A 27,852-nucleotide genomic window follows, 5' to 3' on the forward strand; every position below is an offset into this window, starting at 1 on the left:
TCTAGTGGAGTCACATGATGCAAGTGTTCACCCTCGACCATGAAGGAGAGGATCAACACTTCAGGGTGACACCTCCTTGGTTTATCAGGAACAAAAAGGGTACAAAACGAACTCGAATTTACAAACAATTGCATTTTTTTCTTTCTAATTTAACATCGATCATCTATAATATTCTTTTAACATCTCTTCCGATAAAGTAAAAGACTAAATGAAGTAACCACAATCGACGAAATAATGGATGGTTGTTCTGAATGTTCATCTTTAACCTGGATATTCACTTATGATGTTTAAGCATAAGATAAAATCTTCATCATAAAGTCATTGCATTTGATATCCAAGTAGATTCCATCACTGGGCCATATGGTATGAATAGACAAATCACATTCATATATCCCATGCTTTGGTTATGGCAGAAACATGGTCCCAAGATATATATATTTCATGAATATGGATGGTCTTTTTCATCATTGCTTCAACCCCTGGTCTCTGATTTTTAAGGTCATAATTTTGGCATCTAACAAACGCTCAACATTATCAATTAGCTCTTAGGTTAATGGTTGTTTCCAGGAACGGAGCCATAAACTTTTTTTTAGCGGGGAAGGCCTTCTTAACCTCTAAACTTGAGGAAAAAAAATTCACGATGGTAGAATTTTTTTCTATAATTCCATTGCTTTTCTTTTCTTATCAAATTTCATTAAGCGAACTTTCTGACATTTTTTTTTCACAATGATAGCTTATTATATGTATTATTTAAAAATTCTAACTAAAGTACATAAATATGATAAATTCTAATTCTGTAAGCATCCTTATTTTTTTAGGAAAACTAATGAAAAGGGTTTGAAAACTTTGAGTTTTAATGATAAGGACAAAATAAAGGGTAAAGTGAATAGTATCAGGATTGACTTTTTAGTGTAAAAATGTGGTTTCGTTAAAGTGAACAGTACTGGGTGCTTTTCGTTAAAATTCCCTATTTTTTTTGCCTCCACAGAACTTTAGTTGGGGCAGTTGCTCTTAGTAGGCCTTAGCTACCTCCATCCTTGGTTGTTTCTGATATCAAAATAAACTTTAGATTCGAATCTCCGCTTCTCTGTGAATAGAAATTAAAAATAAATTGTGAAAAGGTAATTCGATTGTATCCTTTCATAAAAATATTGAAATTCTTTGATATGTTCTAATTTGTTCCATGATACCATAGTTTTGAAGTTTGTCTAGAAATATTAAGGAAAAAAAGGATTAAAAAAAAAAAAAGTTTGCAGAATGGGAAGTGGTTAGGAGCATCACTGTTGGAAAATGTGTCAGAGTAGAGTTTATATATTTTTATAAACTTCTGGCATGCAAGCAAAGTTTTCACCTTTTATTCTTCCACTTTCTTTTATGTATGTTAACGGATTTGGATTTCATCGTATCCAAATTATTGGGATTTTAGAGATTTTCACATTTTAGTTATTTATTGTATATCGTGTGATTAGAAATTATTTATTTATTTTATATAAAATTAAACACAAATAATATTTAATGAAAATTGACTACACACAATGTATGATAAACAGTTAGAACGTAAGAATTCTTAAGATCTCCACATCCTATGTTAACCCATTTTGATGAAATTTATAGTTTTTATATACGTAGTGGAGAAAAGCTCATCAACTTTTCTATATTTAAATAGCTTGATAATAATAATAAAATAAAATAAAAAATTTGTCAAAAAAAGGAAAATATTATTGAGTTCCTTGTTTTAAGGGCATTAGTAAGTGCCACAATTCACAACTTGTGTCCATAGAGCAGGTTGACTTGAACTTGAAGAGAAGCTAGCTTATGACTTGCTTCTTTTTGTCTACCATATATATATATATATATATCATGTTCCTCAATTTAGGGGAGTAAAATTCTCTCTCCTCCTATTTCCATCCCTTTCCCTCTCCTCCTCTCACATATTATTTTTTATCTTATTGTCTATAAAAAAATCAAAATAAAATGTTGACGTAATTTAACTGTAATCGTTCAAGTAAGACGGGAGGGAAGGAGAGAGAATTCTCTTCCCAATTTAGGGGCGCTGTAAAGCATGATAGCTTTGACAGGAGATGCTTGTTGTTTTCTGTTTGGCGATTGCCTTTTCCCCTTCTTTTTAGGAAGATTTTGTTATTTACTCAGAGGAATTCAGTGTTTTTTCATAGCACTCCGTGCTAACACAAATTTTTAACATCGTTCAACAAGTACGTTACTGTCTCGGAGTGGTAGTTTGGGTCTTCGAACTAGTACGTTACCGACCCAAACACAACACTAGTGCTCCAAGCATCTAGGTTATAACTTTGAGGGGTCACAGTGTAAAGGCGCAAAAATTTTAAAAGCATTTTGTTAAGCACTTGGTGGACCTATTATTGTATGCGAGCCATGATTTTGCGCATGTCAACTGCTAAGTGTTGCTAAGTGCCCCTGCCGAAACCCCTTGCCTAGTCTTCTCGACAGTGCCTCACACCAAACATTCGGAGGGCACTCGACAGACCTTCACTTGTGTTTCGTAGGCTCCGGTGGGTCGTGGGACTCCATGGTTCCCATGTGGATCGGCCATACGCACCACAGTTCAAACTGCTGTTGTGACGAAAACTTGAATTTATATGCTGAACCTAAGTTACAGATTATGAGCTCACTCCTGACTCCTCCCCATCACGATACAATCTGCACAACATGGCCATTATCAACGTAATGTTGGGCCACATAATTATAAAGATAATCTTGCATACTGCATATGAAGCGGAGAATGCAATCGTCAACCAGCACGTGCGCAATCCATGTCAACCAATAAAATTGAGTCGTGAGCGACTGACGCTAACAATCCATACAAAGATGGTTGGCACCGGTAGATCCTCTGAAACTGAAAATATAGTTAGGACAAAAACAATTGCGATTTTCTATCCATATAAACAAGAGCAGAGGAGGAGAAATGACTCTCGATTCACAAACCCTCGCAAGAAAAAAAAATGTGAATTTGATTACATAGAAAAAATGGAATGATATGCGTACCACAATCCCAACTCAGTTTAATTATACAGGGAACTCTAGTGCTTATGCGCGAGAGAGCAGTTTGGACAAGAACTTTATGTGAAAAGTATAAAAAGAAAAAAGAATTGGCATAACAAACAATCTGAAGGCGGCGTCTATCACGAAGAGGGACCAAAATCTGCAGTCCATCACGACGAGGGATCAAAATATGCTATCACGAAGAGGGATCAAAATCTGATGCAGCAGATTTGTAAGCTGAGACGGGCTGATCGATTTCCTTACGAGATGCTTCCCAAAGTTGCTGTTCTATCCCCAGCTTCCTCAGCTCATATAAACCCCGCTCCACTGCCACAAGTTAAGCACTTATACGTTCATTTACAGCAACAACATTAGATAGAAACAACAGAATTCGCAACACGAACAAGGTTCCCTATCTACGTATTTCTATTTCTCCGTTTAATTCCGATCAAGGTCATGGCATTATTTTAGCAACTCAAGTAACGAATTCATTGATAGCCCATCAGTAATAAGAATGAGTTGATATTTGTTAATGACGAAAGCTTACCATCCACGGCATCGTGGCAAGTTGGTGTCTGTGCACTGCGGCTTATCCATAGCTGAAGCCGGTCGTCTACGATATCATCTTCCACACCATGTTCTTTAGCTCTTCTCCAAAAGTAAGTCAGCCAAGCCTGCGATGTCAATGGAGTTTTCAAACAAATGTCAGCATGATAGCAGAACGAGAGCATATATGGGATATTCAAGGGGGTAAACCAACTGACCACTTTGAAAGAAATATCTTCAATTTCCTCATCACTAAGATCTGCAAGAAAAGAAAGACGGGATAGTAATAAAGGTCAATGCCATCAGTTTAAATCTATCTATAAACTGGGTGTGTAATACTACATAAAATACTATATAACTGTGATTCTATCAGACGACTTAACTTTAAGCAGGTAAGTTTTGAACTACTCACTTGGTCTTGGATATTCCCCAAAACACACCGTGTGTTCACTTTTTTAGGTCAAAAACGTGTGATCGCTTTTGGGCAGGGGGAGGGTGAAGAATATAAAGGGTCTCATAATATGATAAACCTTTCTCACATGCAATTTTTTTTTTCTGTTACTAGTAAACTTTCCCCAATATTCCTTGTACCAAAATTAAACTCAGGAAACAAAAAGGTTTGATTAAAAAATTTCGACATAGAGTCGAGGTCACCCTTTCTAGTCAATCACATGCCTTCACCTAACCCCACCTAAAACAAAATGGCCAAACTTATACTAATCATAAGTGACAAGAAAAGTCATCACGAAAGATGGAGGCTTTGAGAAATAGTAATACAAATATTTTCTTGTATGATTAAGATTTGTGCGCGTTGAGATTCCTTAATTTCAGCATAAATAATAGATATGAAGATACATTGTGCAGCAGATCAAAATCTCTCTCTTACCAAATGCCTCCATGAACTTAGGGTCGCCAGGTGATTTGGAATCTGAAATTCAAATGAAAAGTAAGGTAAGCATTTTTTATGAGATTCTTTCTGCTCCGGTCCTGAAAAACCCTTGGACAACTGTACGATAGCCAATATGAAAGAGTTTGAAAGCAAGAATAAAATTGTTGTGCCAAACAGCATTTGAACTATTAAGCATATGGATGTAACTATCAGAATAGTTTACCAAAATACCATAATCAGAATCACGACAAATTAATTATACTGCCAAGAAATGGTTATAGTTTAAAATCAAGAATATGAAAAGAATGAAGTACAGGGCATATGACTATGAGAAAAAGAGTTAACTAATTAAATCCATTTTCTCCATAACATCTTCGAGCTACCGTATGAAGAAAACATACAGTTCGACAAATATTTTCACATCGAAAATAGACAACCAAGCGTGAAAAGAATGGAAGGATAAGATCATGCAATAATCAAGTTCACTTTTGCCCCAGAAAGGGGGAGAAAAAAGAACTCTAGAATAACATGAGACAATAAAGAAAAATACCTAAAATGGACTGCCGAACGGAATTAGGACGTCTATGTTTGGCCAATGCAATCGCAACAGCATCCTCAACCTAAAAGAAATGCAGTGCAGAAATTAGAAGTTGAAAGCCAGATAATATATAAAGTATATATTGTTTTAAAGAAGAATACAAAGATTTATATGTCAAGGATTAGGAATCGACCTTTAGAGAAGATAATTCCCTCATTCCCATTTCCACTGAAAGCATACTCTCAATATTTCCTTCGCCGGTAAGGTCGGTTAAATCCCGAGCCAGCTTACTTCTATCTGGATCATCACCACCTGGTACACATCATACAGTACAAAAGTTTAACTGAGTGCATCAAATGAAAAACCAAATTAGACAGATAACAAAATCAGAATACAACAACAACAACAAAGCCTTTTCCCACTAAGTGGGGTCGGCTGATAACAAAATCAGAATAAACTAACTCTTTCCCCAAGATTCCTCCTTTGCCTTTTGTCCAGCAGAAATGACAACTTCAAATGGAAGAGGAGCTAATGACGACCAGTGCTCATGCTTTGACACTGCTATATCTGCACATATGCCTAAGCACAAAAGAAAACATCAAATAAAGCAAAATCTAACTAATTATAAATCCACAACTTGATTCATTCAAATCCATATTCACATATACACATGTAAAAACACACTTCACCACACACTTTCTTGATGTTATGACTATGATGGAATAGACAATTTTGAAACTAACCAAATCTCCAAATAAAGTGCAAAATTCCTCAGCAAGCTGAGATATCAGATTTAGGCATGCAATTTATATCCTCATTCAGGAAGGAGAAGATGGTAGGAAATAGAATACCATGTTGCACAGCTAAACCCCAGTAACGAGCAAGCCAACATCTCTTCAAAACAACTTCCTCCTAAAAGATGGATACGAAAATAAAACTTAAGAGTATGAACAGCTAAAAATAAATCTCAATCGAGTTTCAGCAGACAAACCATCTCTTCTTGAGTTAAAATCATTCGTTGTGTCTTTGTACGAAGAGTCCTTGCTTCAGATTCTGCTTCTCGAAGCTGTTCAACTGCTGCTTCAGCCCCGTCTTTTAAATTCTGATTTTAACAAGAGAATAAACTCATGAAGCTATCACATAAATCAGAAACACATGATTAAGATCTAAAGAATATACCTCAATATAAGATCTAAAGAAAATACCTCAATTTCTGAACGAAGAGTTGCAATTTCCTCCTCTTTCCCATCCTTGTTTTGCTTGGCAGCAAGAAGAGCAGCCTGAACAATCAATAATTTTTAGTCTAAAGATAGCCACTACATCATTTTTAACAGAACAAGTTTCAATCTATAATTTACCCTCCCAACTTACCTCTCTTGAACGCAAAGCTGCTTCCTTCCTGCAGAAGAATCATTTAAATAATCACAACCAGGATATTAAATAATAGCAGAACAGATGCAAAACAACTCAACATTACCTGCTCAACAATTTGGCTTCCATGCTTACACCTTCACCCAGATTAGCAACCTGTATTGAACATAAAAACAGCTGAATCAGCACTGCTACCTTCTTTGTAGCAAACTTAAGCTAATATTGTCAAAACCATAACACTATGTTTGGATGAGGAAAATAAACTTGCAATTTGGACAATAGACAAAATTTATAAATTGACATGCACCAATTACCTTGTTTTGATTCATACAACAACAAATACAACAACAAAGCCTTATCCCACTAAATGGTATTAAACATTGAAATTTTAAATTTCCGTGTGGAAAAAAAACTTGGAATTTGGGACCTCCAATTCCCAAGTTTAAATTCCATGTAAATAGGTGTCATTTCCAAATTTCTATGATTTAGAGTCTAAAAATAAAAAATTAAAAAAAAGCTCAACCATGAGTTGACACCACCTCTCCCAAACCCTGCGTAAAGCGGGAGCCTTGTGCACTGGGTACGACCTTTTTTTTTTTTTTATGAGTTGACACCACCACCACATGTCACCACCACCCACCACCACCACCACCCACCCACCATCATCACCACCATTGCGGCTCCTGCCACCACCACCTACTGTTGTGGCCCCCACCACTGCCGCTGCCACCAACCACCGCCATCACCACTGCTGCCATCACCACCCACATCATCACCCCCACCACCACCACCACTAGCACATTTTTTATACACACGTTAAATTCCATATCAAATTCCATTGTTCTTTTAAATTAACCCAACAAGAAAATTCACAAATTCTAGAAAATAAAATTCTGTCATTTTAGAATTCCTTAATAATCTTAAATTTTCTCATCCAAACACAGTGTAGAGGAACATATAAGGCATGATAAAAGGAAACATCTGATTTTTAAAGGGCAACATTTCTGATTTACAAGCTATACAGTTAAATCAAATATGAATAAAAGGATTGACCTGTTTCTCAAGTTCCTTTGCTCTGGCCTCTGCTTGCACATGTTTTTCTTCAGCAAGGCGAAGCTGTAATGCATATTTAGGCATAAATTTCACAAATAGAATATAATGAGTCATGTTCTGTGCGTGCGTGGTTATGAATGTATGTCTGTATTATGATGTTGAGTATTTACATAAGCTTGGGTGTATTAGAATGTATAAGAGCACACCTTCTCGAGTATAATCTCATTATCTTCTTGTAGCATATCAAGCTGCAATTACAGTACATGTTAGTTTCAAGACTATTCCATAAAAACCGACACTTAAGGTTCCGCAAATACCAATCTTAAATTCAATTGTTGTGATAAAGCGTATCCTTAAATACAGGTAAAGGTTATCAGCGTCTGTTATGAAGACAGAATTTGAGGGACGAAAATGACATACTTCATCACGAAGTGCAGAAGCCTCGCGCTCATCTCCTGGGGCCTTGGGGTTTAACTGTCCAATATCTGGCGTAAACCTGTCCCGGTAACAAATTAAATATATTAGCTACACATACTTCCTAAACTTTGATAACATCAACTAGCTACAACAATGCAAATGAGAAATAGATATCTTTGGAACTTGCCTTTTATCTCTATTCCTAGTAGGAGGATCAATTGGAGGTATGGCTACTGGAGTTCTAAGCGAGGGTTTGCTCGGCGGTGGCACCACTGCCGCTGAACGAACTGATATAGAGGGTCTCCCTGCTGATGTGGAACGAACCGATGTTGTATGCTCTACAAAGTTCCTACCTAACTAATTAAAATACCAGAATTCAATCAGCCATAAGATCACCACATGCAAATCCTCTTACAAGCTTACTAATAGAAGTTAACTTAACTAAAAGTCAAAATAATTAACTTAACACTAATTAAGAACAAGGCAATAACAAAAATCTGGCAGGAAAAATAATTTGAGTTCAATTCGACTCGAATTTAACTAAAATCTCTATAAAATTAAGCTCCTCCTCAATCTAAACACAACGAACTAAGCACAATTCAGATCTTAAAACAGCATTAACGAAATTAAACTAAATAAATAAATAAAAACTTCAATTCCACTTAATTCAGATCACGTATTTATCAGCGTAGATTCTGAATTACCGCAGGAGACGGAGATCTATTAGGCCGAGTAACCGGAATCGCCGGAAGAGGCTTTGCGCCATTAGTAAAACCATTTCCGGTCAGAGAAGACGGTGCATGACGCGGCTGAGCGAATTGGAAACCGAGATCGTCGTCGTCGTCTTCGTCGTCGCCGGTGGACTGAGAAGCCATGACCTGAGCTAGCCGCTGAGCAGCGGCTTTAGCGGCGAAGTTTTGATTTCGCTTGATGGTGGAGATTCCGGTGGCCGACGGATTAAGTCGGGAGTGAGGGTGCGCCGGGGACATCGCCGGAGAAGAGCCTGCGCTGCTCGATCCTCCGCTCCACTGGCGCGAGTACCCCGGACTCGCAGGTCTCCTCCGATCCATCTATTTATGTGTATGTGTGTGTATTGCTGTGAAATGAAAGCTGATATTTTCTCGAGAAAATTTTCTCGAAGTTAGATTTTCTCGAGAAAATCGAAGGAAAATCGGGGGGTGGACTGAGGGAGACGAGAGAAATAGGGGAAGGTGTGTTTCCCTTTGAGTTCCGGGGTCAGCGACAGGTTGTGTGGGATTGAAATGCGTATTGCTCCGTGCTTAGAGCAAAACGGCGGCGTTTGTGCGTTTAATTGACGTCGATGCACGTTTCGCGGGAGAGGATGAGTGGAAGCCGGTCTTGACGTGTCAAATGAGGAGGCGTGGGCCCGAAACTTTGGTGGCGGCCGATGCCAGATATTTCGGATTATGATTTATTCGTCGGCGATTTCGGACACGTAGACTTTTTGCTCCGGGGCAAAGGACTAACGTTGGGACGAGACGAGGTTCATGAAACGTTGACGTTTTCGTGCGGAGAAAGCTTTGTACAATGAGTTGTTATGACTAAATAATTAAGATTTATTTATCCAACCACACCCACCAACATGAAAGAGAGAAGTCAAGTCACAAATATGCCTCAGATAAAATCATTGTGGATTTCTGTGGTTGATGGATAAAACTAAAGTCAATCAACAGTCCACGATTGTTTTTAATTCATTAAGATATATTTTTAATCAAGCTTGATTAGTCAAGTTTAATAGGTAGTCATGTCTTGGATGCAATTTATAGATCAAAGTAAAACTAATATTGTAATATTTTTCAATTAATGGTTTAGAGTTGCTTTCGTACATTTAGATATAGTGGCGGATCCAGAATTTTGACTTCGGAATCTTAATGTCAAAGATTATAAAAAAATTGGAAGAAAATAACATTGAGAAATTAAACAATAACACTCTTCATTCATAAATCATGGTAAAAACAACATTACAAATTACAAAGTTTACCTAAACATCGTTTTTAATCAACTCATCAAATATAGCTTTACTCTACTATATGGCGAGAAAATAAAATAGGTTTTTCTTACGATACTTTAAGACTTTTCTCTATTAGCATATCCAAATAAATTTCAACTTATTGGGCCTTATCACTCTTTAGGTCCATTTAGAATGCTAGCCCATATTGAGTGAGGTTATGTCATGTGAAACACTCCATTAAAGTTATTAAGATAAAGCAAGAAACGACAGCGAAGAACCAAGAAAAAAAGAGTTTCAGCATTGGTCTTACGCGAAATCTTCTGTAACTTCACGCTTCCTCCATAGATGCATCATGCACCATAATTTGATTGGACTAACTATGTTTGTACCATACTTGACCAATCCCGAAACTATTGAGCACCGGTCAACGTTATACCATCAAGGACCCAGAAGAGTTTCCCTCCAACCAGGAGGCCAATCACAACGCGACACGTGTCGACATCAGAAGCCAATCATAGCGCGACACGTGTCAACACCAGAAGCCAATCACAACACAACACGTGTCAATGTCAGAATGAAACTAGAAACTCTCTTCTATAAATAGAGATCATTCTCTCACAATATTTCCTAATGTCATTTGTACTAAATCATTCACTAGTCCTCGCTAAAGGAGAGCTTGAACCTATGTACTTGTGTAAGCCATTCACAATTAATGAGAACTCCTCTACTCCGTGGACGTAGCCAATCTGGGTGAACCACGTACATCTTGTGTTTGCTTCCCTGTCTCTATCCATTTACATATTTATCCACACTAGTGACCGGAGTAATCTAGCGAAGGTCACAAACTTAACACTTTTTGTTGTACCAAAGTCTTCACTAATTTTGTGTATCAACATTTGGCGCCGTCTGTGGGAACGGCACTTATTCCCACTCACTTCAGCTTTGTTAAGCTGGTTTCCACTATTCGTACACTCTCTTTTGACCAGGCATCCCTTTCCAACATGGGGAGCGAAGGAAGCCACAACACACATAATGACACCCCTCTTGCACCTGGTGGGAAACAACGAAATAATGAACAAAAGAAGTTTGCTCTTCAGGCTAAAGTCGATAAGATGGAGACTCAGAACAACAAGATAGCGATGAAGAATGAGATCCTCCAAGAGCAGTATAAGAAGGTCTTCGAGATGCTCCACGAGGTTAGATATACTAAAACACACGAGCTCATCACCCTTGTGGAAGTCAACCATCAACTGGGTGCCCTCAACACGAAGGGTTATTTGCCCTCGACATAGGTATTCATGTTGAAGAGCGAGCTACTCATCGAAATGGTGACCAACATGAGACTTCTCTTAACCCAGCTACTTCGACCCGAAGCAGGAGGAGTGGAGGAAGACACCTCCTTACAGAAGGAGTGGAAGGATCGAAAGTCGTCTTTCGCGACTGTCGAGACTTCTTAAAGAAACGTCGAGACAATCCCATCTATGTAAGCTCGAAGATCAATGACCCAAGGGTCTCTGAAAGACTTGGTCCCCTCTCATGTTCCAGGTAGGCTACCGATTTGGGGAAGGGTCAACAAGTCTTAGAGAAACACGAAGGTATATGGGACTCAGAGATGTTCCGACAGACATACCTTGGAAGTCAGTAGGATGAGTCCAGGGAAAAACCACATGATCTTGATCAAACCTTCATACTTCCAAGATGAGATGGAGATTTAAGAAAGAAAGCTTCAGTGGTACGTGACTTCACTCAGGACTATCTTGTCCTACAACTCCTTAAGGAAGGAAAAAAGTTGAAGGCCGAACGACAAACTGAGATACCTGATTGGAACCAACCTAGGCCTGGCCCTCTTACAAGGAGGATCCTCGACACCCATCTCCAAGCAAAGACAAAGCAGAAGCTTGGCTTGCAACTTTATACTGGAAAAGAGGATCCGATTGAACACCTTAACCTATTTGAGTCCACCATGGCATACCAGATGCACAACGACGAAGAACGATGTTTTTTCTTCCCCTCCACCTCTCTGGCGGAGCTCTAAATTGGTATTGTCGTCTTCCACCTGAGACGGTAGACTCATTTGAGGAATTGAGGAAACTGTTTGTTTCTCAACACATTTTCCAGACCGATCGCTTGCACTCTGCGGATGACTTATACACTATTTTCCAGAAGCCAGACGAGTCATTACGTATGTATGCAGGCCGCTTCAGCGATGAGTATTCCCGTTATGCCGAGGCAGACGACAAGACTGCCCTCAAAGCCTTCATGGCAGGCCTATGTGATTGTTTCTTCAAGTACATGATCAATGCCAACACTTGGAAGACTTACTCTGAGGTGATGGCACAGACTTACAATCATGCCTCCGCTGATGCAAAAACATATTAAGGGAAACCCCCCACAACCACCCCTTATCAGCAAGTAGGAAGTGGAAGCCAGATCCAACCAAATGAAAAGACCTCGACCTTCCAAATGGTGGCGGTGCCTCATCCTGCCTTACTTAATACTTCGCCAAGTCAACAGACATATCAATCTCAGGGCAAAAGGAAAGATTTCCATCCTCACCAGTCCTATTTTAGTAAAAGGAGTAAGGGACATTATCGCGATAACCAAGGGTATCGCCAAGATAATGCCCGTCCCTAGACAGTCAACACAGTGGGCCAAACACGTGTCAGGACAGGCCCTACCCCGAGGTATGAGACATACACGCCTTTGAACGCCACATGCGTGGCCATTTACCCCAACATAGCACACCTAATACTAAAGCTAATGTCGAGGCAGTCGGGTTACAAGCCCAACACGGGCACGTTTTGCTGCTACCACGAACATAACGGTCATGACGGCGAGAAGTGTATCACCTTTCGTGATCATATTGAAGCTTTGGCGTGTGAAGGAAAAATTGATCGATTCCTCGTTCACCCTTCAAGGGATAACCGTAACCAACGCCAAGTGAATGTGATATATTCCATAAGCGGTGGCACACCCATATCTAAATCTTCCAATAGGGCCATGAAAAATAGCGAACGAGCTTTAAGGTCTGGCCACCAAGTGTTTCACGTATAAGACATCAGGGGAGGCAAGTATCAAAAGCCTAACTAGGATCCAATATGTTTTTACCCTGAGGAAGAAAGATGTATCATCTACCCTCACAACAACCCACTGATCGTGGAGGCTCACATAGCCAACTTTGAAGTAAGATGAATCCTGGTAGACACGAGGGCTTCGGTCAATATCATGTTTGCTAAAACTTTCAGGGCACTTAATGTAGCTGAACACTTGCTCAATCGCTCGATTTCTCCTCTGATAAGCTTTTCCAGTGATATTGTGCAACCTATAGGGAGCATACACTTACCTTTCACCATTGGTACAAGCCCTTACACAGCTACCATTACCACTAACTTCCTGGTAGTTGATTGCCCAACGACATACAATGCCATCTTTGGACGCACAAGCATCAATGCTCTCAAGGCCATAGTATCCACACATATGTTGTTGATGAAATTTCCAACCTTTTATGGCAATGGTTACATCAGAGGAGATTAACTTAGTGCACGGTCATGTTACAACACTTCGGTCAAGTAACAACACCTGCATGTGCCCAAGAAAACCTTTATATACATGACCAAGTCATAAAGACCAGCCCGGACGAAGCCAACTTGGATCTTCACGGTGGCAACAGTCAACCTGACGATCCTCGAGATGACTCTTTCACCCAGTAAACACAACCTGTTGAAGAGCTGGAAAAGGTTTCTAAATCAAAAGATTATCCAGATCGCATGGTGAAGATTGACACCACCTTGTCACCACCCATTCGGTTAGCATTGATCTCTTTTTTTGCAAGAGAACATTGTGGTCTTTGCCTGGTCATACGAGGACATGCCAGATATCTCTCCCGATATCATATGTCATCGCTTGAGTATTGACCCCAAGACCAAGCCGGTGAGACAGAAGCGAAGATCTTATGACGCTGAACAATACGAAGCAATAAAGGCAGAAGTTGAAAAACTCAAAGGCATAGGCTTCGTCCATGAAGTCAATTACCCAACATAGGTAGCAAATGTGGTCCTTGTTAAGAAAAATCTAACCAAAGAAAGTCTCTTGCTCCCAAAGGTCTTGTGGAGAATGTGTGTCGCCTGGAAGTGTCAGGACTTTGGAGTATCTGTTGAAGATGATGATTGGTAAGCACGATGATGGAATGTGCTTGGAAGTAAGGGCGAAGTTTTGGAGTAGACATGACCAATGCTAGAGCCAATTTCTCAATGTTGGAGTATCGTGTATCCGCATCTTATAAGGCTTTACTAGCGTAATAGACAGGCCGTTCGACATTACCATCATTTCGACAGATAGATAATGAGAGTGTCACCAACCTCAGGTTTGGAGAGCAAAACGGCTTTACTCATGTAGTCTTTGAGGTTCTTGAATGCCTCAGCACATTCACCAGTCCATGTAATGTACTTCTTACTTCCCTTAAGTGCTTTGAAGAAAGGAGCACATCTGTCGGTGGCCTTAGAGATGAACCTAGTTAAGGCTGCCACATTGCCAGTAAAGCTCTGGATGTCTTTTGAAGTTACCGGTTTCTTCATGTCCAGGATTGCTTTGATCTTCTAGGGATTAGCCTCAATGCCTCGTTGGCTTATTATGAAGCCTAAGAATTTGCCAGAGCCTACGCCGAATTTGTTGGGGTTCAACCTCATTCGATACCTCTTCAGAATGGTGAAAGTTTGAGATAGGTTGGTGATGTGTTGGTCATCATGTTTGCTCTTAACTAGCATATCATCAACGTAAACTTCCATACTCTTCCCAATTTGTTCGGCGAACATTGAATTGACCAGTCTCTGATAAGTCGCTCATGCATTCTTTAGGCCGAAGGGCATGACTTTATAGCAATATAGTCCCCTGTCAGTAGTGAAGGCTGTGTGTTCTTGGTCCGGATGGTTCATGAGGATTTGGTTGTATCCTGAGTAAGCATCCATGAAGCTTAGGAGTTCACACCCTGCCGTAGAGTCTTTAAGTCTGTCTATGAGAGGAAGAGGAAAGCTATCATTCGGGCATCCTTTGTTTATGTCGGTGTAATCGACACACATTCTCCACAAGACCTTTTGGAGCAGGAGACTTTCCTTGGTCGGATTCTTCTTAACAAGGACAACATTTGCTACCCACGTTGGATAATTGACTTCACAGACGAAGCCAATGCCTTTGAGTTTTTCAGCTTCTGCCTTTATTGCCTTGTACCGTTTAGCGTAATAAGATATTCGCTTCTGTCTCACTAGCTTGGTCTTGGGGTCAATACTTAAGCGATGGTAAATTATTGTTGGAAATGTGCCCTAAAGCCAATCATGTGATGATACTTTACGGACATTTCACATGTTAAACTAATCTAGTTTTACATATAAAGGGCATACATTATTGTTTGAGCCGTCTCATATAAATGTTATATGCTTAAACGATAAAGTCCAAGGAATATGTGATTGGGAGAATGTAATCTAATGAAGTTAGATTCATGAGACCATTCTTTCGTAGACACATCCTAAACGTTCCTGATCATAGGATTGTCAATTGGGCGTTGACAGTCCGTTAAGATCAGTACGTACTATGTCTTCTCTCAGGGAGAGTGATTAGTCTCGAGTCATTGGTGTGTGTGACATCAAGACAAGTACGTAGGTGCTCAATAGAGAATGAGTTCACTGAACGTGATCAACGAAGAGTTCTTATATTCCATGTCACATGAGAACTCATGGTTGGGATAATGCAAAGTAGTCCTTTGACCTGAGGCATCACAGTTGTCTTGTGGTTAAGTCCTTGATCTTTGATTATGTCAAAGTCACCCCCTCGGGGTGTCCACGGCATCGTTGGGGTTAAGCCACTTAGCTATGGAGACAAGTGAATGCGCAACAAGGGATCTCTAACCTTCAAACAGTTGAGGGAGAATACTCTATGATATGATTTGGAATCTCTGGCCAGAGTATGAATGAGATTAGGGAATGCGTTCCAAATCACATTCAAGGAAATCATATAAGCACATGAATCACATTGGATAGTAGACATGAATAAATAAACTATCATACCAAACAATGTGGTCAAGAGTATTAGATTAGAGAATGACCGTATTGCATTTGTAATCCCAAACTGAATAGGTTCTCTATCCTCTTCTGATTAGCTTGGGTAACCATGATATGCTGCTAGGTGTCACTCATGGTTTGGGGAAGCCCTAAACGTGTGTAATCACTAAAGGGAGAATTGAAAATAGTTTCAATTCACAATCGATGTAAAATGGTTTTAATCACCCACTACCTCGCTAAAAGGAACCTAATGGATCGCACACCATAAAAGGTGGAGATTGAAGATTAAACGGAAATGAGTAAGAATGATTAAATGGTTTAAACATTTATTTATGGCAAGGATTAATTAATATGTTAATTAATCAAACGAATAAGTTCGTTAAAGACTTCGGGATAGTTTTGGACCTTAAGGCCCAATGGGCTTCGAACGTCAAGCCCATTAACTTAAGTTGTATGACAATTTAATGAATGAAGATTCATTAAAGCCCAAAAGCCCAAAATCCCCTAAATGGCCGGCCATAGTGTGATGAATTAGGGTTTTGGTTATTTAGGTCACTTAAAGAAGTGACTATATAAATGACTTTATAACTAAATATTCAAAAAAGTGATTAAGGGTTTATTTTGGGGGAAAATTGGTGAGAATTGTCTCTCCATTTTCTCTCTAAAGAGGCCAACACCTTGGAGGGTACATCTAGCAATCCTACTACTCCAAGGTCACTCATTTCTTCTACAATCAAACCTTGGTGAAGAGACTTAGAGGTTCCCTATTTTGGGAACTTGGAGAAACCTATTTTTCCATCCAAATCCATGGATCTAAGAAGCAAGGAATGAAGGCCCTATCTCTTTGGGTGATTAGCCTTTGCATATGCAAAGAGGAATCTACAAAGGTAATAATTTCAACTCACTTTGTTTTGAGTTGATTATTGGTTCACCAATCTACTAGGTTTTGAATTTCATGGTAATGTTTTGTTTTTGAGTGCATGCAAGCATGATTCCGCCTTTAATTGTTAATTGCATGCTATATGATGTTGCTCAAATGAACATGTTTTTCAAAATAAATCCTTCAATTATATCGGGAGAGATGCCTGGCATGTCCTCATATAACCAGGCAAAGACCTCAGTGTTCTCTTGTAAAAAAGAGATCAATGCTAACCGAATGGGTGGTGACAAGGTGGTACCAATATTCACCATGCGATTCGGATAATCTTTTGCGATAGAGACCTTCTCTAACTCTTCAGCGAGTTGTGCTTGCTAGGTGAAAGAGTTATCTCGAGGATCGTCGGGCTGACTGTTGCCACCGTGAAGATCCAAGTTGGCTTCGTCTGAGCTGCTCTTTATGACTTGGTCATGTATAGAAAGGGTTTCCTTGGGCACAGACAGGTGTTGTTGCTTGACCGAAGTGTTGTAACATGATCGTGCACTAAGTTGATCTCCTATGATGTAACCATTGCCATAGGGGGTTGGAAATTTCATCAACAACATATGTGTGGATACCATAGCCTTGAGATCATTGATGCCTGTGCGTCCGAAGATGACATTGAATGTCGTTGGGCAATCAACCACCAGGAAGTTAGTGGTAATGGTAGTTGTGTAAGGACCTGTATCAATGGTGAAAGGTAAGTACATGCTCCCCAAAGGTTGCACGATATCACCGGAGAAGCTTATCAGAGGGGCAATCGAGCGGTCGAGCAAGTGTTCAGCTACATTAAGTGCCCTGAAAGCTTCAACAAACATGATATTGACCAAAGCCCCCGTGTCTACCAGGATTCGTCGTACTTCAAAGTTGGCTATGTATGCTTCCACGATCAGTGGGTCGTTGTGAGGGTAGATGATACCTCTTTCTTCCTCAGGGTAGAAACATATTGGATCACAGTTAGGCTTTTAATACTTACCTCCCCTGATGTCTTCACGTGAAACACTTGGTGGCCAGACCTTAAAGCTCGTTCACTATTTTTCATGGCCCTGTTGGAAGATTTAGATATGGGTGTGCCACCACTTATGGAATATATCACATTTACCTGGCGTTGGTTACGGTTACCCCTTGGAGGGTGAATGAGGAATTGATCAATTTTTCCTTCACGTGCCAAAGCTTCAATATGATCACGAAGGGTGATACACTTCTTACCGTCATGGCCGTTATGTTCGTGGTAGCAGCAAAACGTGCCCATGTTCTTCGTGGGCTTGTAATCCGGGTGCCTCGGCTTTAGCTTCAGTATCAAGTGTGCTATGTTGGGGTAAATGGCCACACATATGCCGTTTAAAGGTGTGTATGCCTCATACCTCAGGGTAGGGGCTGTCCTGACACGTGCTTGACCCACTGTGTTGATTGCCTAGGGTCGGGGATTATCATGGCGATACCCTTGATTATCGCGGCGATACCCTTGATTATCGTGGTAGTGTCTCTTACTCATTTTACTAAAATGAGACTAGTGAGGATGTAAACCTTTCCTTTTACCTTGAGATTGATATGTATAGTTGACTTGGCAAAGTATTAAGTAAGGCAGGGGGAGGCACCGCTGCCGTTTGGACGGTCGAGGTCTTCTCATTTGGTTAGATCTGGCTTCCATTCCCTACTTGCTGATAATGGGTGGTTGTGGGGGGTTTCCCTTGATATGTCCTTGCCTCGGCGGAGGCATGGTTGTAAGCTTGTGTCATCACCTCAGAGTAAGTCTTCCAAGTGTTGGCATTGATCATGTACTCAAAGAAACAATCACATAGGCCTGCCATGAAGGCCTTGAGGGCGGTATTGTCATCTACCTCAGCGCAACGAGAATACTCATGGCTGAAACGACCAGCATACTCTCGTAGTGACTCATCCGACATCTAGCGAATAGTGTACAAGTCATCCGCAGAATGCAAGCGATCGGTCTGGAAGATGTGTTGAGAGACAAACAGTTTCCTCAGTTCCTCAAATGAGTCTACTGTCTCAGATGGAAGACGGCAATACCAGTTTAGAGCTCTGTCAGAGAGGGTGAAGGGGAAAAGAAGACATCGCTCTTCGTCGGTGTGCATCCGATATGCCATGGTGGACTCAAAGAGGTTAAGGTGTTCAATTGGGTCTTCCCTTCCAGTATAGAGTTGTAAACCAAACTTTTGTTTTGTCTTCGCTTGAAAGGGGTGTCGAGGATGCTCCTTGTGAGATGGCTAGGCCTGGGTTGGTTCCAGTGAGGTATCTCGGCCTGACGTTCGGCCTTCAACTTGTTTACTTTCTCAATGAGCTGTAGGACAAGGGGGTCTGTCATGTACCACTGGGATTTTCTTTCGTAAGTCTCCATTGCCTCTTAGAAGTAGGAAAGTTTGAGCAAGGGCGTGTGATTTTTCCTTGAACTCGCCGTACTGACTTCTAGGGCGAACCTGTCGGAATACCTCAGAGTCCCCTGTACCTTCATGTTCCTTTAGGACATGTCGTTCCTTCCCTAGATTGGCAGCTGGCTTGGGTCGTGGGAAGGGACCGACTCTTTTAGAAACCCTTGGGTCATTGATCTTCGAATATATATGGAGGGGATTCTCTCGACGTTGCCTTAGGAAGTCTCGGCAGTCACGATAAACGGCTTTTGATCCTTCCAACCCTTCTGCAATGAGGTGTCTTCCTCCACTTCTCCTGCTTCAGGTCGAATCAGCTGGGTTGAGAGAAGTCTCATGTTGATCAATGTTTTGATAATTAGCTCGCTCCTCATCAGGGATACCCATGTCGAAGGAAGGTGATCCTCCGTGTTGGGGGGCACCCAGATGATGGTTGATGTCTACAGGGGCAACAAGCTCACGTGTTTGAGTACACATAGTTTCATGGAGCATCTCAAAGAGCTTCTCATATTGCTCCTGGAGGACCTCATTCTTCATTGCTATCTTGTTGTTTTGAGTTTCTAGCTCATCGACTTTAGCTTGAAGAGCAACCCTTTTTCCTTTCTTCTTTCGTTGCTTCGCACTAGGTGCAAGATGGGTGTCATTATGTGTGATGTGGCTTCCTTCGCTCCCCATGTTGGAGAGGGATGCCTAGTCAAAAGAGAGTGTACGAATGGTGGAAACCAGCTTGACAAAGCTCAAGAGAGTGGGAATAAGTGTCGTTTCCCACAGATGGCGCCAAATGTTGATGCACAAAATCAGTGAGGACTTTGGTACAACAGAAAGTGTTAAGTTTGTGACATTCGATAGATTGCTCCAGTCACTAGTATGGATAAGTATGTAAATTGATAGAGATAGGGAAGCAAACACAAGATGTACGTGGTTCACCCAGATCGGCTACGTCTACGGAGTAGAGGAGTTCTCATTAATTGTGAAGGGTTTACACAAGTACATAGGTTCAAGCTCTCCTTGAGTGAGTACAAGTGAATGATTTAGTACAAATGACATTAGGAAATATTGTGAGAAAATGATCTTTATTTATAGAAGAGAGTTTCTAGTTTCATTCTGACATTGACACGTGTCGTGTTGTGATTGGCTTCTGATGTTGACACGTGTCGTGCTATGATTGGCTTCTGATGTCGACACATGTCGCGCTGTGATTGGCCTCTTGGTTGGAGGGAAACTCTTCTGGGTCCTTGACGGTATAACGTTGACCAGTGTTCAGTAGTTTCGGGATTGGTCAAGTATGGTACAAACACGAAGAACTAGGATGAAATGGCTAGAATAAGGCTCCATATATCTAATTCCAGGCAGAGCTCATACCGTGCAAGTATAAACAATTAAATGGTTTCAATGTTTTATCTTTCCAATTTCCTGCTATTAATGACATGCAAACAAATAAGCATTCTGTTTTTCAGAACATCTTACCATAAGCTACTGTGGCATGGCTTGTCAGGCAAAAGAAGTTTATCCAAGTTAGAAAAAAGGGACTGCATGTGGAAAGCCAAAGAATTAATGAAATCATGCCCTTTAAGGCAACGCCTCTTCAAACTATAATCACTAATGAATAAGCATGTACCAAGTAACTGAATGATTAAGCAACGATAATTAACAAAAGCATGTTAGTTCTTTTGTCGCGTCTACGAAAACCATGGCGAACAAAATATGCTACCTGCAAGATGATACCGTATTAGAACTAATTGTACTGTGTGTGGACAAGTAGAAAGTTTATCACCATTAATGTTCACCACCCTTTTTATCACCATTAAATGTGTTTAAATTTTGAAATTTGTGTCTATCCATTATATATATCTCGAAACTTAAAATCATCTAACAAAAATAAATAGAAAGGTGGGCATCATTATCACTTGGAGTTGATGAATAAAAATAGTCTTATTATGTTCCCATTTTTTTGGGAAACTTTAACGAAAAGCACCTGCTACTGTTTACTTTAACGAAAAACCACATTTTTACACTAAAAAGTCAATCATGGTACTATTCACTTAACCCTTTATTTTGTCATTATCATTAAAACTCAAAGTTTTCAAACCCTTTTCATTAGTTTTCTTTTTTTTTGGGTCAAAAGAAAGAAGATTCTTTCATCTTTCTAAGTCTGAATATTCTTCTGATCATGTGGAAGAACCGGAACTCGTTACGTCCTTGCTTATCGTGAAGGCTGCCTTCTTGAAGTTCTAAAACCAATAATTTGAGTGTCAGACAAGGCCTTCAACTTTGACTGGGTCAACTTGGTTCTTCTGCAAATCACAAGTCCGGCCACAAGGTATTATAAATTGCGCCCCCCTGCACACGTTTTTCGACGCGACGTTTTAAACCTGTCTCTCCAATTTCCTCTCTCATTTCTCAGACAGCTCAAAAATGGCAGATTCTCTCAGCAACGCTCATCGCCACTCTCTCGTCCCAAGCTTCTTGTACTCTTCTTCTTCTTCTTCTTCTTCTTCAATGCGGACGAGAACTGATGCATCGCCGCCCTCGGTTTCATCATCGTCGGCGGTGGCCTTGTTGTCGAAAAGGGTGGTGGTTCCAGCGCCTAAAGAAAAGTTGGAGATGTACTCGCCGGCGTTCTACGCGGCGTGCGGAGTAGCAGGGATGTTGAGCACCGGATCCACTCACACGGCTGTCACGCCTATCGATGTCATCAAGTGTAATATGCAGGTGATCAGCTTCTTCGCTTTTTTTTTTTTTTTTCCTTTTGGTTTTTGAAAATCTATGAGCAAGCATCCAATTTTGTAGTGTTCATTTATCGATTCTATGCGGTATTCAACACCAACTCAATTTTCATTTGGTTTTGGAATTCATGAGTTTCGTTTACAATTTGTTTGTTGTTTAACAAGTTTGGGAGCAAACGAGTAACTTGTTTAACAAAGTTTGGGAATTCATGAGTTTCGTTAACAACTTGTTTGTTGTTTAACAAGTTTGGGACTAAATAGTAAGCTAAATTTTGTTGTTCTTGCATCATGTAACTTGACAATCATTAATTATGATTTACGAATAAACAAGGTTTAAAATGCATCTAAAAGTAAACAAAATAAAATATTATATAACAGTTAAGAGCATTTCCAAATGATATGTCAAATTCTATGTGGAAATGTCATTCTACATTTACACATCGAAGTGCCCCATTTCACATCTTTGCAAAGAGAAATGCTATTCAAACTGTCTCAACGCATGTGCAAGCAGCTCACACTTAACCAACATCTCTGATATTTCTTCTTTATTGTGCTACAATGAAACTAAAATCTTCAAACGGACATTGCTGCGTTACTCGTGTTGATTCTAAGCTTACTGAAGTTATCATGCCTCTAAACCCTAAACCCTTCTTCAGATTGACCCAATCAAGTACAAGAGCATCACATCCGGATTCAAAGTTATGCTCAAGGAGCAGGGCATAAGAGGTTTCTTCAAAGGTTGGGCACCAACTTTTGTTGGTTACAGTGCTCAGGGAGCCGGCAAGTTCGGATTCTACGAGTTCTTCAAGAAGTACTACTCAGACATTGCTGGCCCCGAGTATGCAGTCAAGTACAAAACATTGATCTACCTTGCAGGTTCTGCATCAGCTGAAGTCATTGCCGATGTTGCCCTCTGTCCTATGGAAGCCGTCAAAGTTCGTGTCCAAACTCAACCCGGTTTTGCCAGAGGCTTGTCTGATGGCCTTCCCAAGATCATCAAATCCGAAGGCGCTTTCGGGTATGAACTGAAATCGAAACACTTGATGGAGGAATATTGTGTGTGAAAAGTTTTGGTGTGATGTTGCTAATGAGTTTTCATTATGTTGAAGGTTGTATAAAGGGATGGTTCCGCTTTGGGGACGTCAGGTTCCTTGTGAGTTGAAGCCTTTCCATCCATTTTTATTCTGATTCATGACTTTCCCTGCGTTTACTAATACGTATATAAAAATGGTCATGATCTCTACAGATACTATGATGAAATTTGCATCTTTCGAGACTACTATCGAGCTCATGTACAAGCATGTAATCTCAACACCCAAAGAGCAATGCAGCACACCCTTGCAGCTTGGTGTGAGCTTTGCTAGTGGGTATATTGCCGGTGTGTTCTGTGCTGTTGTCTCACACCCAGCTGACAACTTGGTCTCCTTCCTCAACAATGCAAGGGGAGCAACCGTTAGCGATGTGAGTGTTCATGTATTCTTGGCTTCCTCTGCGTTTACTAACATGTATGTAATAGTTTGTTTATAATTTCATTGTGATTGATGTCTTGCAGGCTGTGAAGAATCTGGGACTATTAGGTCTTTTCACCCGAGGCCTTCCTCTGCGTATCGTCATGGTCGGAACCCTAACCGGAGGTCAATGGGTTCTCTATGATGCTTTCAAAGTTCTTGTAGGGCTGTAAGTTCTCTGCTCTATCCGTCATCTTTCGTTTTGTTCTTCCAAAAATGCTCTGTTTTTTTGGCTAATGGAATGTGACATGGTGTGGTCAATTGCATTTTTCAGGCCGACTACTGGTGGTCCCGCCACCGCCGCCGAGGTTGCCAAGGCTTGAATCCATACCGGATAGCTGACAACCCTGTTTCTTAGCTCTGGGAAGTTTTTCAAAGTGATGAGTTGATTCAGTTTAGGGTGTCATTGATCCTGCATTACTGTTTTCTACCCGACCGTATTCTATACGGTAATTTTGTATGTATAATTCACGTTATACTGCTCGATTTGATAAAAAGGGAGGTTTCGGGGGGTCAATTTCCCCATGGATGAACATGTAACATAGCAATAAAAAGTTACCTTGAATTGAGGCAACATCCTGGTATTCAATAACTGTTTAATCGTCTACGGTCAGATGAATGAACTGCCAAGAGCTCGTATGAGAAGGGAGCAAAAGGAAATAAATGATTCCCACATTTTACTATTATAAGATATCGAAAATTTGTTCTCACATGTGTTCATGTTTGCAAGTTATCACGATTTAGGCTTAAGAGGATATATGGTATCAAACACAACTCCTGCGAAAATATGCCGTACTTCTGGCAGGGCTCCCTGAGCTAACGACTCGTAATCAATCTTGCTGCCCTGCCTCGGGATGAATCCCCTCTCTGCGCCCGACGTTAAGCAGCTAAAAATCCGGCAGACTCTCAAAGATAACCCCCATGGGATAAGTACCTGCGATTTGAGATTAAATCAAATAAGGCGTGCCCTTTGCAGTTTCTCAGTAAATGAGAAGAAGAGTTACCATATCAGCATGCAACTTCATCAGGATAAGAAAAATAAAAGGAAGCCCTCACCAGATCCGAATCTGGTGCTTGTGGGTACCCTGCCATTGCCTGAGAGACTATTTGCTCATCAGTCATATTATTGAGGGCACGTGTAAGAGATGCTGCAAGATTCTTAACTTCATCTCTCAATGCTCGAGGGTTCAAATTCTGACTTTCTAATAATTCGTGGAAGCCAACAGCATGTACTTTAGTGACTTTCTTGGCTATGCTTACTGCTTCTAACATATCTCCACCATTGTGAATTGCAAGGCTAAGTGCAGCAACCACCAACGGATCCCGAGGTTGTTCGGATAGTGCATTGTGGAATGCTAAGATTGCAACCCTGGAAGTGTAAACCTGTGCTGAGTCTCATTTGGTCCAAATTGTAATGAGCTTGAAAGAATATCCTAAAATGTCTAATGTACAAGAGAATATGCAATTTAATATGCTTAGACCACTCAGACCCAAAAGAAAAAGGAGCAAACAAATTACGAAGAACTAAGATGAAATGGCAAGAATAAGGCTCCATAGATCTAATTCCAGGCAGAGCTCATACCGTGCAAGTATAAACAATTAAATGATTTCAATGTTTTATCTTTCCAATTTCCTGCTATTAATGACATATGCAAACAAATAAGCATTCTGTTTTTTAGAACATCTTACCATAAGCTACTGTGGCATGGCTTGTCATGCGAAAGAAGTTTATCCAAGTTAGAAAAAAGGGACTGCATGTGGAAAGCCAAAGAATTAATGAAATCATGCCCTTTAAGGCAACGCCTCTTCAAACTATAATCACTAATGAATAAGCATGTAACAAGTAACTGAATGATTAAACAACGATAATTACCAAAAGCATGTTAGTTCTTTTGTCGCGTCTACGAAAACCATGGCGAACAAAATATGCTGCCTGCAAGATGATACCGTATTAGAACTAATTGTACTGTGTGTGGACAAGTAGAAAGTTTATTATGAGACCCGTACCTGGATAGGAAGAAGTAGTTCTAGGAGTCCAAATTTCCATAATAACCTTAAAGAGGCTTCAGCATAACCATACGCTAGCATGTAGTTCATTTCCATGAGAAGCCTTCCCTAAAGCATGAAGTAATGAGAAAGTAACTCAAAACTCTACAACATTAAGTGAAAATGAAAGTCAAAGAGCTCTTGGAATACCTTATCAAGCCTAAGAATTGAATAAGATAAACCATTAACAGAATGAACTGTTTCCTTGGAAATACAAAATCCTAAACGGGCAGCAATTCTTATTGCACGTAGAATGCAAGCTGCAGAAAATGCAGAATCTGATTTTAGCATCTCCATAAACATGATAAAGCGTTTGCCAAGTGACTGCATTTAGCATCTCCACAAACTGCATTTAGCAATACCCATGTATACATACACAAAACAAATCAAACTGCAACTACAAACTCACCACAATCCTCTCGAAAAGAAGTACTTGCAGGTATCACGGTTTGGACCTAGGCCCAAAGAAGATGATGTGAGGACAATGTATTTGCCATCTAGGCTAAAATAATTTAAGAAACCACAACTGCTAAGAATACAAGCACACTTTAGCTTTTCTAATATCTTCAATGCCTTCCATGTAGTCGTACACTATCCTTGCATAAGGATCAAACATCAACCTGCAAAAGACAAAAAGGAAGACTATAAGAAATAAAACGAAGGAAGAGTTTTAAGTGCCAACTTTCAAGTTAAAAGGATTTTATTAGCAACCCATTAATTGTAAAGTCACGCTGCGAACAATTCCTCCAACGCATATAATCCTTGTCATCACAGTGATTTGGTTTCCTGAAATCACTACTTAAGTTTCGGCCAGACTTTCATGCGGAGATGCTAAAACTTGAGACCTGATATGAGTGCAAAATTAACATGACATTAGAACAACGTGCATAGATGAGTGTGTTGTGCCCGTGTGCTAATGTACAAGGAACTTCATGGTATTTGAGTACGAAATTATAGCCCTCCCAACGCATTAGATTAATAGTTCATTATTAGTTTAAAAATAGCTTAGAATTACAACAAAAACAAACCTCAATAACTGTATCACCAATGTGCACATGACATATAGGAAACCGCTTGCCAACTATTTCACACCAAGAAAATGTTCTTGTCACCTGAAAATATCATCTGCAGATACTTCAAGCTGGAAACAACTTACGATATCGACAACTAGATAACATTAAAGTAAAAAATTCAGAGCAAAACCTCCTTCAGTTCAGCTGAAGTTATTATGTCGAAGTCCTTTGGCGTACGGTTCAATATAAGATCCCTTACACAACCTCCTACAAGGTATACCTCATATCCTACAATAGAATAAGAACCACATTAATAATACAGAGTTACAAACCAATTTCAAACTAGATCACCATCAAAACGTTATATTAACACGCACCCTTTCGCTTTAACCCATTAAGAACTTTTCGGGTAGGCTTGTCGATCATTGAAGTAGTAATGCCAAGTTCTTTGGAATTCAGCTTCTTCCACACCGGCGCCTTAACATTTTCTACACCCCCAAAAATTCCAAGCAAAAGTTAAGATAAATAAATTAAAAAAAGAACCATTTATAGGCTCCAAACCACAAAACCCAAATCACAGGCATGAAAATTAAATCGAAGAATCGAAACTTGCTTCTTCCATTGGCAGAATTACTGCTTTTGTTGTCCTTAAACAGGCCCCCCGGTTCATCAAGAGCTTCCATGGCGGCGACTAAGTTCAATTGCACCTGAAATTGATTGAAACGAAAGGCTCATAAAGCAACTCACATATATATACATGTATATGTGTGTGTGTGTATATACACACACATATATTTGACAGATGCAGGTGTGAAATTACCTTGCCGATGCAGTGAAACGGAGGAGTACGGAGGCAGAAATGGGGCCGGCAAGCGATTCCGAAGCTCGAAATTACCATTATCCGAGTTGATTAATTCACCGAGTGGGGTTTTAGGGATTTGGATTGCAGAGCTTAAACCCAATTGTTAGGGTTTTAGAGTCCAAACGGACTTGGATTGTCTGCGCTCCCATTTCGGTGCCCTCGTGCCCTTCTGTTTTGTGTGGTCACGGTTAAGCCACGTCAATATTTTATATTGTTTTTTTATAAAAATAATAAAACAAAAATAAATAGTAATATAAAATGTTGACGTGGCTTAACTGTGACCACACAAACAAAGAGCACGAAGAGGGCACCGAAATGAAAGGACAGACAATCCAAGTCCTTAGAAAACAGGGACAGAAGTCAGAGAGACTCACTGGAAATGTTTTAGACACATGTGAAGTGAACTGTGATGATTCAAGTTGGATTAGCTTGGGCTACATGTGAACTGTCTTGGGTACGTTAGTTGTAACGGGTTTAGCCCATGTTCTTGTTGTAGCCAGGAGGACTTACGTCGAAATACAAAAATAACTTGTGGTACTT

General features: G+C 40.1%; 2 protein-coding genes, 1 long non-coding RNA gene and 1 pseudogene across 4 annotated transcripts; 1 reads left to right on the plus strand and 3 right to left on the minus strand.

Moving 5' to 3' along the window:
• Window positions 1-2,970: 2,970 nt before the first annotated feature.
• Window positions 2,971-9,142, minus strand: LOC126599271 (coiled-coil domain-containing protein SCD2-like). 2 transcript variants are annotated; one of them, XM_050265623.1, is made up of 17 exons: window positions 8,537-9,137; window positions 8,020-8,189; window positions 7,836-7,911; window positions 7,622-7,663; window positions 7,416-7,478; window positions 6,469-6,518; window positions 6,363-6,390; window positions 6,197-6,271; window positions 5,983-6,093; window positions 5,843-5,903; window positions 5,454-5,570; window positions 5,185-5,303; window positions 5,004-5,073; window positions 4,451-4,492; window positions 3,783-3,823; window positions 3,566-3,692; window positions 2,971-3,345 (listed from the first exon to the last, which is right to left on the minus strand). In XM_050265623.1, exons 1-17 carry the CDS (start codon window positions 8,900-8,902, stop codon window positions 3,215-3,217), a joined length of 1,689 nt encoding a protein of 562 aa, XP_050121580.1. In that variant the 5' UTR covers window positions 8,903-9,137; the 3' UTR covers window positions 2,971-3,214. The 2 variants fall into 2 exon arrangements, with proteins under 2 accessions (XP_050121580.1, XP_050121579.1); XM_050265622.1 differs by having other exon boundaries at window positions 3,566-3,823; window positions 8,537-9,142.
• Window positions 6,665-7,409, minus strand: LOC126599298 (uncharacterized). Its single transcript, XR_007615064.1, has 2 exons — window positions 6,980-7,409; window positions 6,665-6,901 (listed from the first exon to the last, which is right to left on the minus strand). It is a non-coding gene; the product is annotated as an uncharacterized LOC126599298 (long non-coding RNA).
• A 12,343-nt stretch (window positions 9,143-21,485) lies between the features above and the next one.
• LOC126599280 (mitochondrial phosphate carrier protein 2, mitochondrial-like) lies at window positions 21,486-23,965 on the plus strand. The gene is made up of 6 exons (XM_050265633.1): window positions 21,486-21,869; window positions 22,540-22,901; window positions 22,993-23,036; window positions 23,130-23,344; window positions 23,436-23,560; window positions 23,666-23,965. Exons 1-6 carry the CDS (start codon window positions 21,573-21,575, stop codon window positions 23,712-23,714), a joined length of 1,092 nt encoding a protein of 363 aa, XP_050121590.1. The 5' UTR covers window positions 21,486-21,572; the 3' UTR covers window positions 23,715-23,965.
• Window positions 23,966-24,047: 82 nt separating this feature from the next.
• Window positions 24,048-27,486, minus strand: LOC126599274 (uncharacterized; annotated as a pseudogene).
• Between the last annotated feature and the right edge of the window lie 366 nt (window positions 27,487-27,852).

Source organism: Malus sylvestris, chromosome 14 (genome assembly GCF_916048215.2).
Source record: "Malus sylvestris chromosome 14, drMalSylv7.2, whole genome shotgun sequence".
In the NCBI taxonomy this organism is placed as follows: Eukaryota; Viridiplantae; Streptophyta; class Magnoliopsida; order Rosales; family Rosaceae; genus Malus; species Malus sylvestris.

Excerpts from the sequence above, each read along its gene's own strand:
- LOC126599271 (XM_050265622.1), bottom strand. The coding sequence starts at position 8,902 with ATGGATCGGAGGAGACCTGCGAGTCCGGGGTACTCGCGCCAGTGGAGC. Across the intron at positions 7,664-7,835 it reads CTTCTGCACTTCGTGATGAA|CTTGATATGCTACAAGAAGA; the intron begins GTATGTCATTTT and ends CTGTAATTGCAG. Across the intron at positions 4,493-5,003 it reads CGTTCGGCAGTCCATTTTAG|ATTCCAAATCACCTGGCGAC; the intron begins GTATTTTTCTTT and ends TTTGAATTTCAG.
- LOC126599280 (XM_050265633.1), top strand. The coding sequence starts at position 21,573 with ATGGCAGATTCTCTCAGCAACGCTCATCGCCACTCTCTCGTCCCAAGC. Across the intron at positions 23,037-23,129 it reads TTGGGGACGTCAGGTTCCTT|ATACTATGATGAAATTTGCA; the intron begins GTGAGTTGAAGC and ends TGATCTCTACAG. Across the intron at positions 23,561-23,665 it reads TTCAAAGTTCTTGTAGGGCT|GCCGACTACTGGTGGTCCCG; the intron begins GTAAGTTCTCTG and ends TGCATTTTTCAG.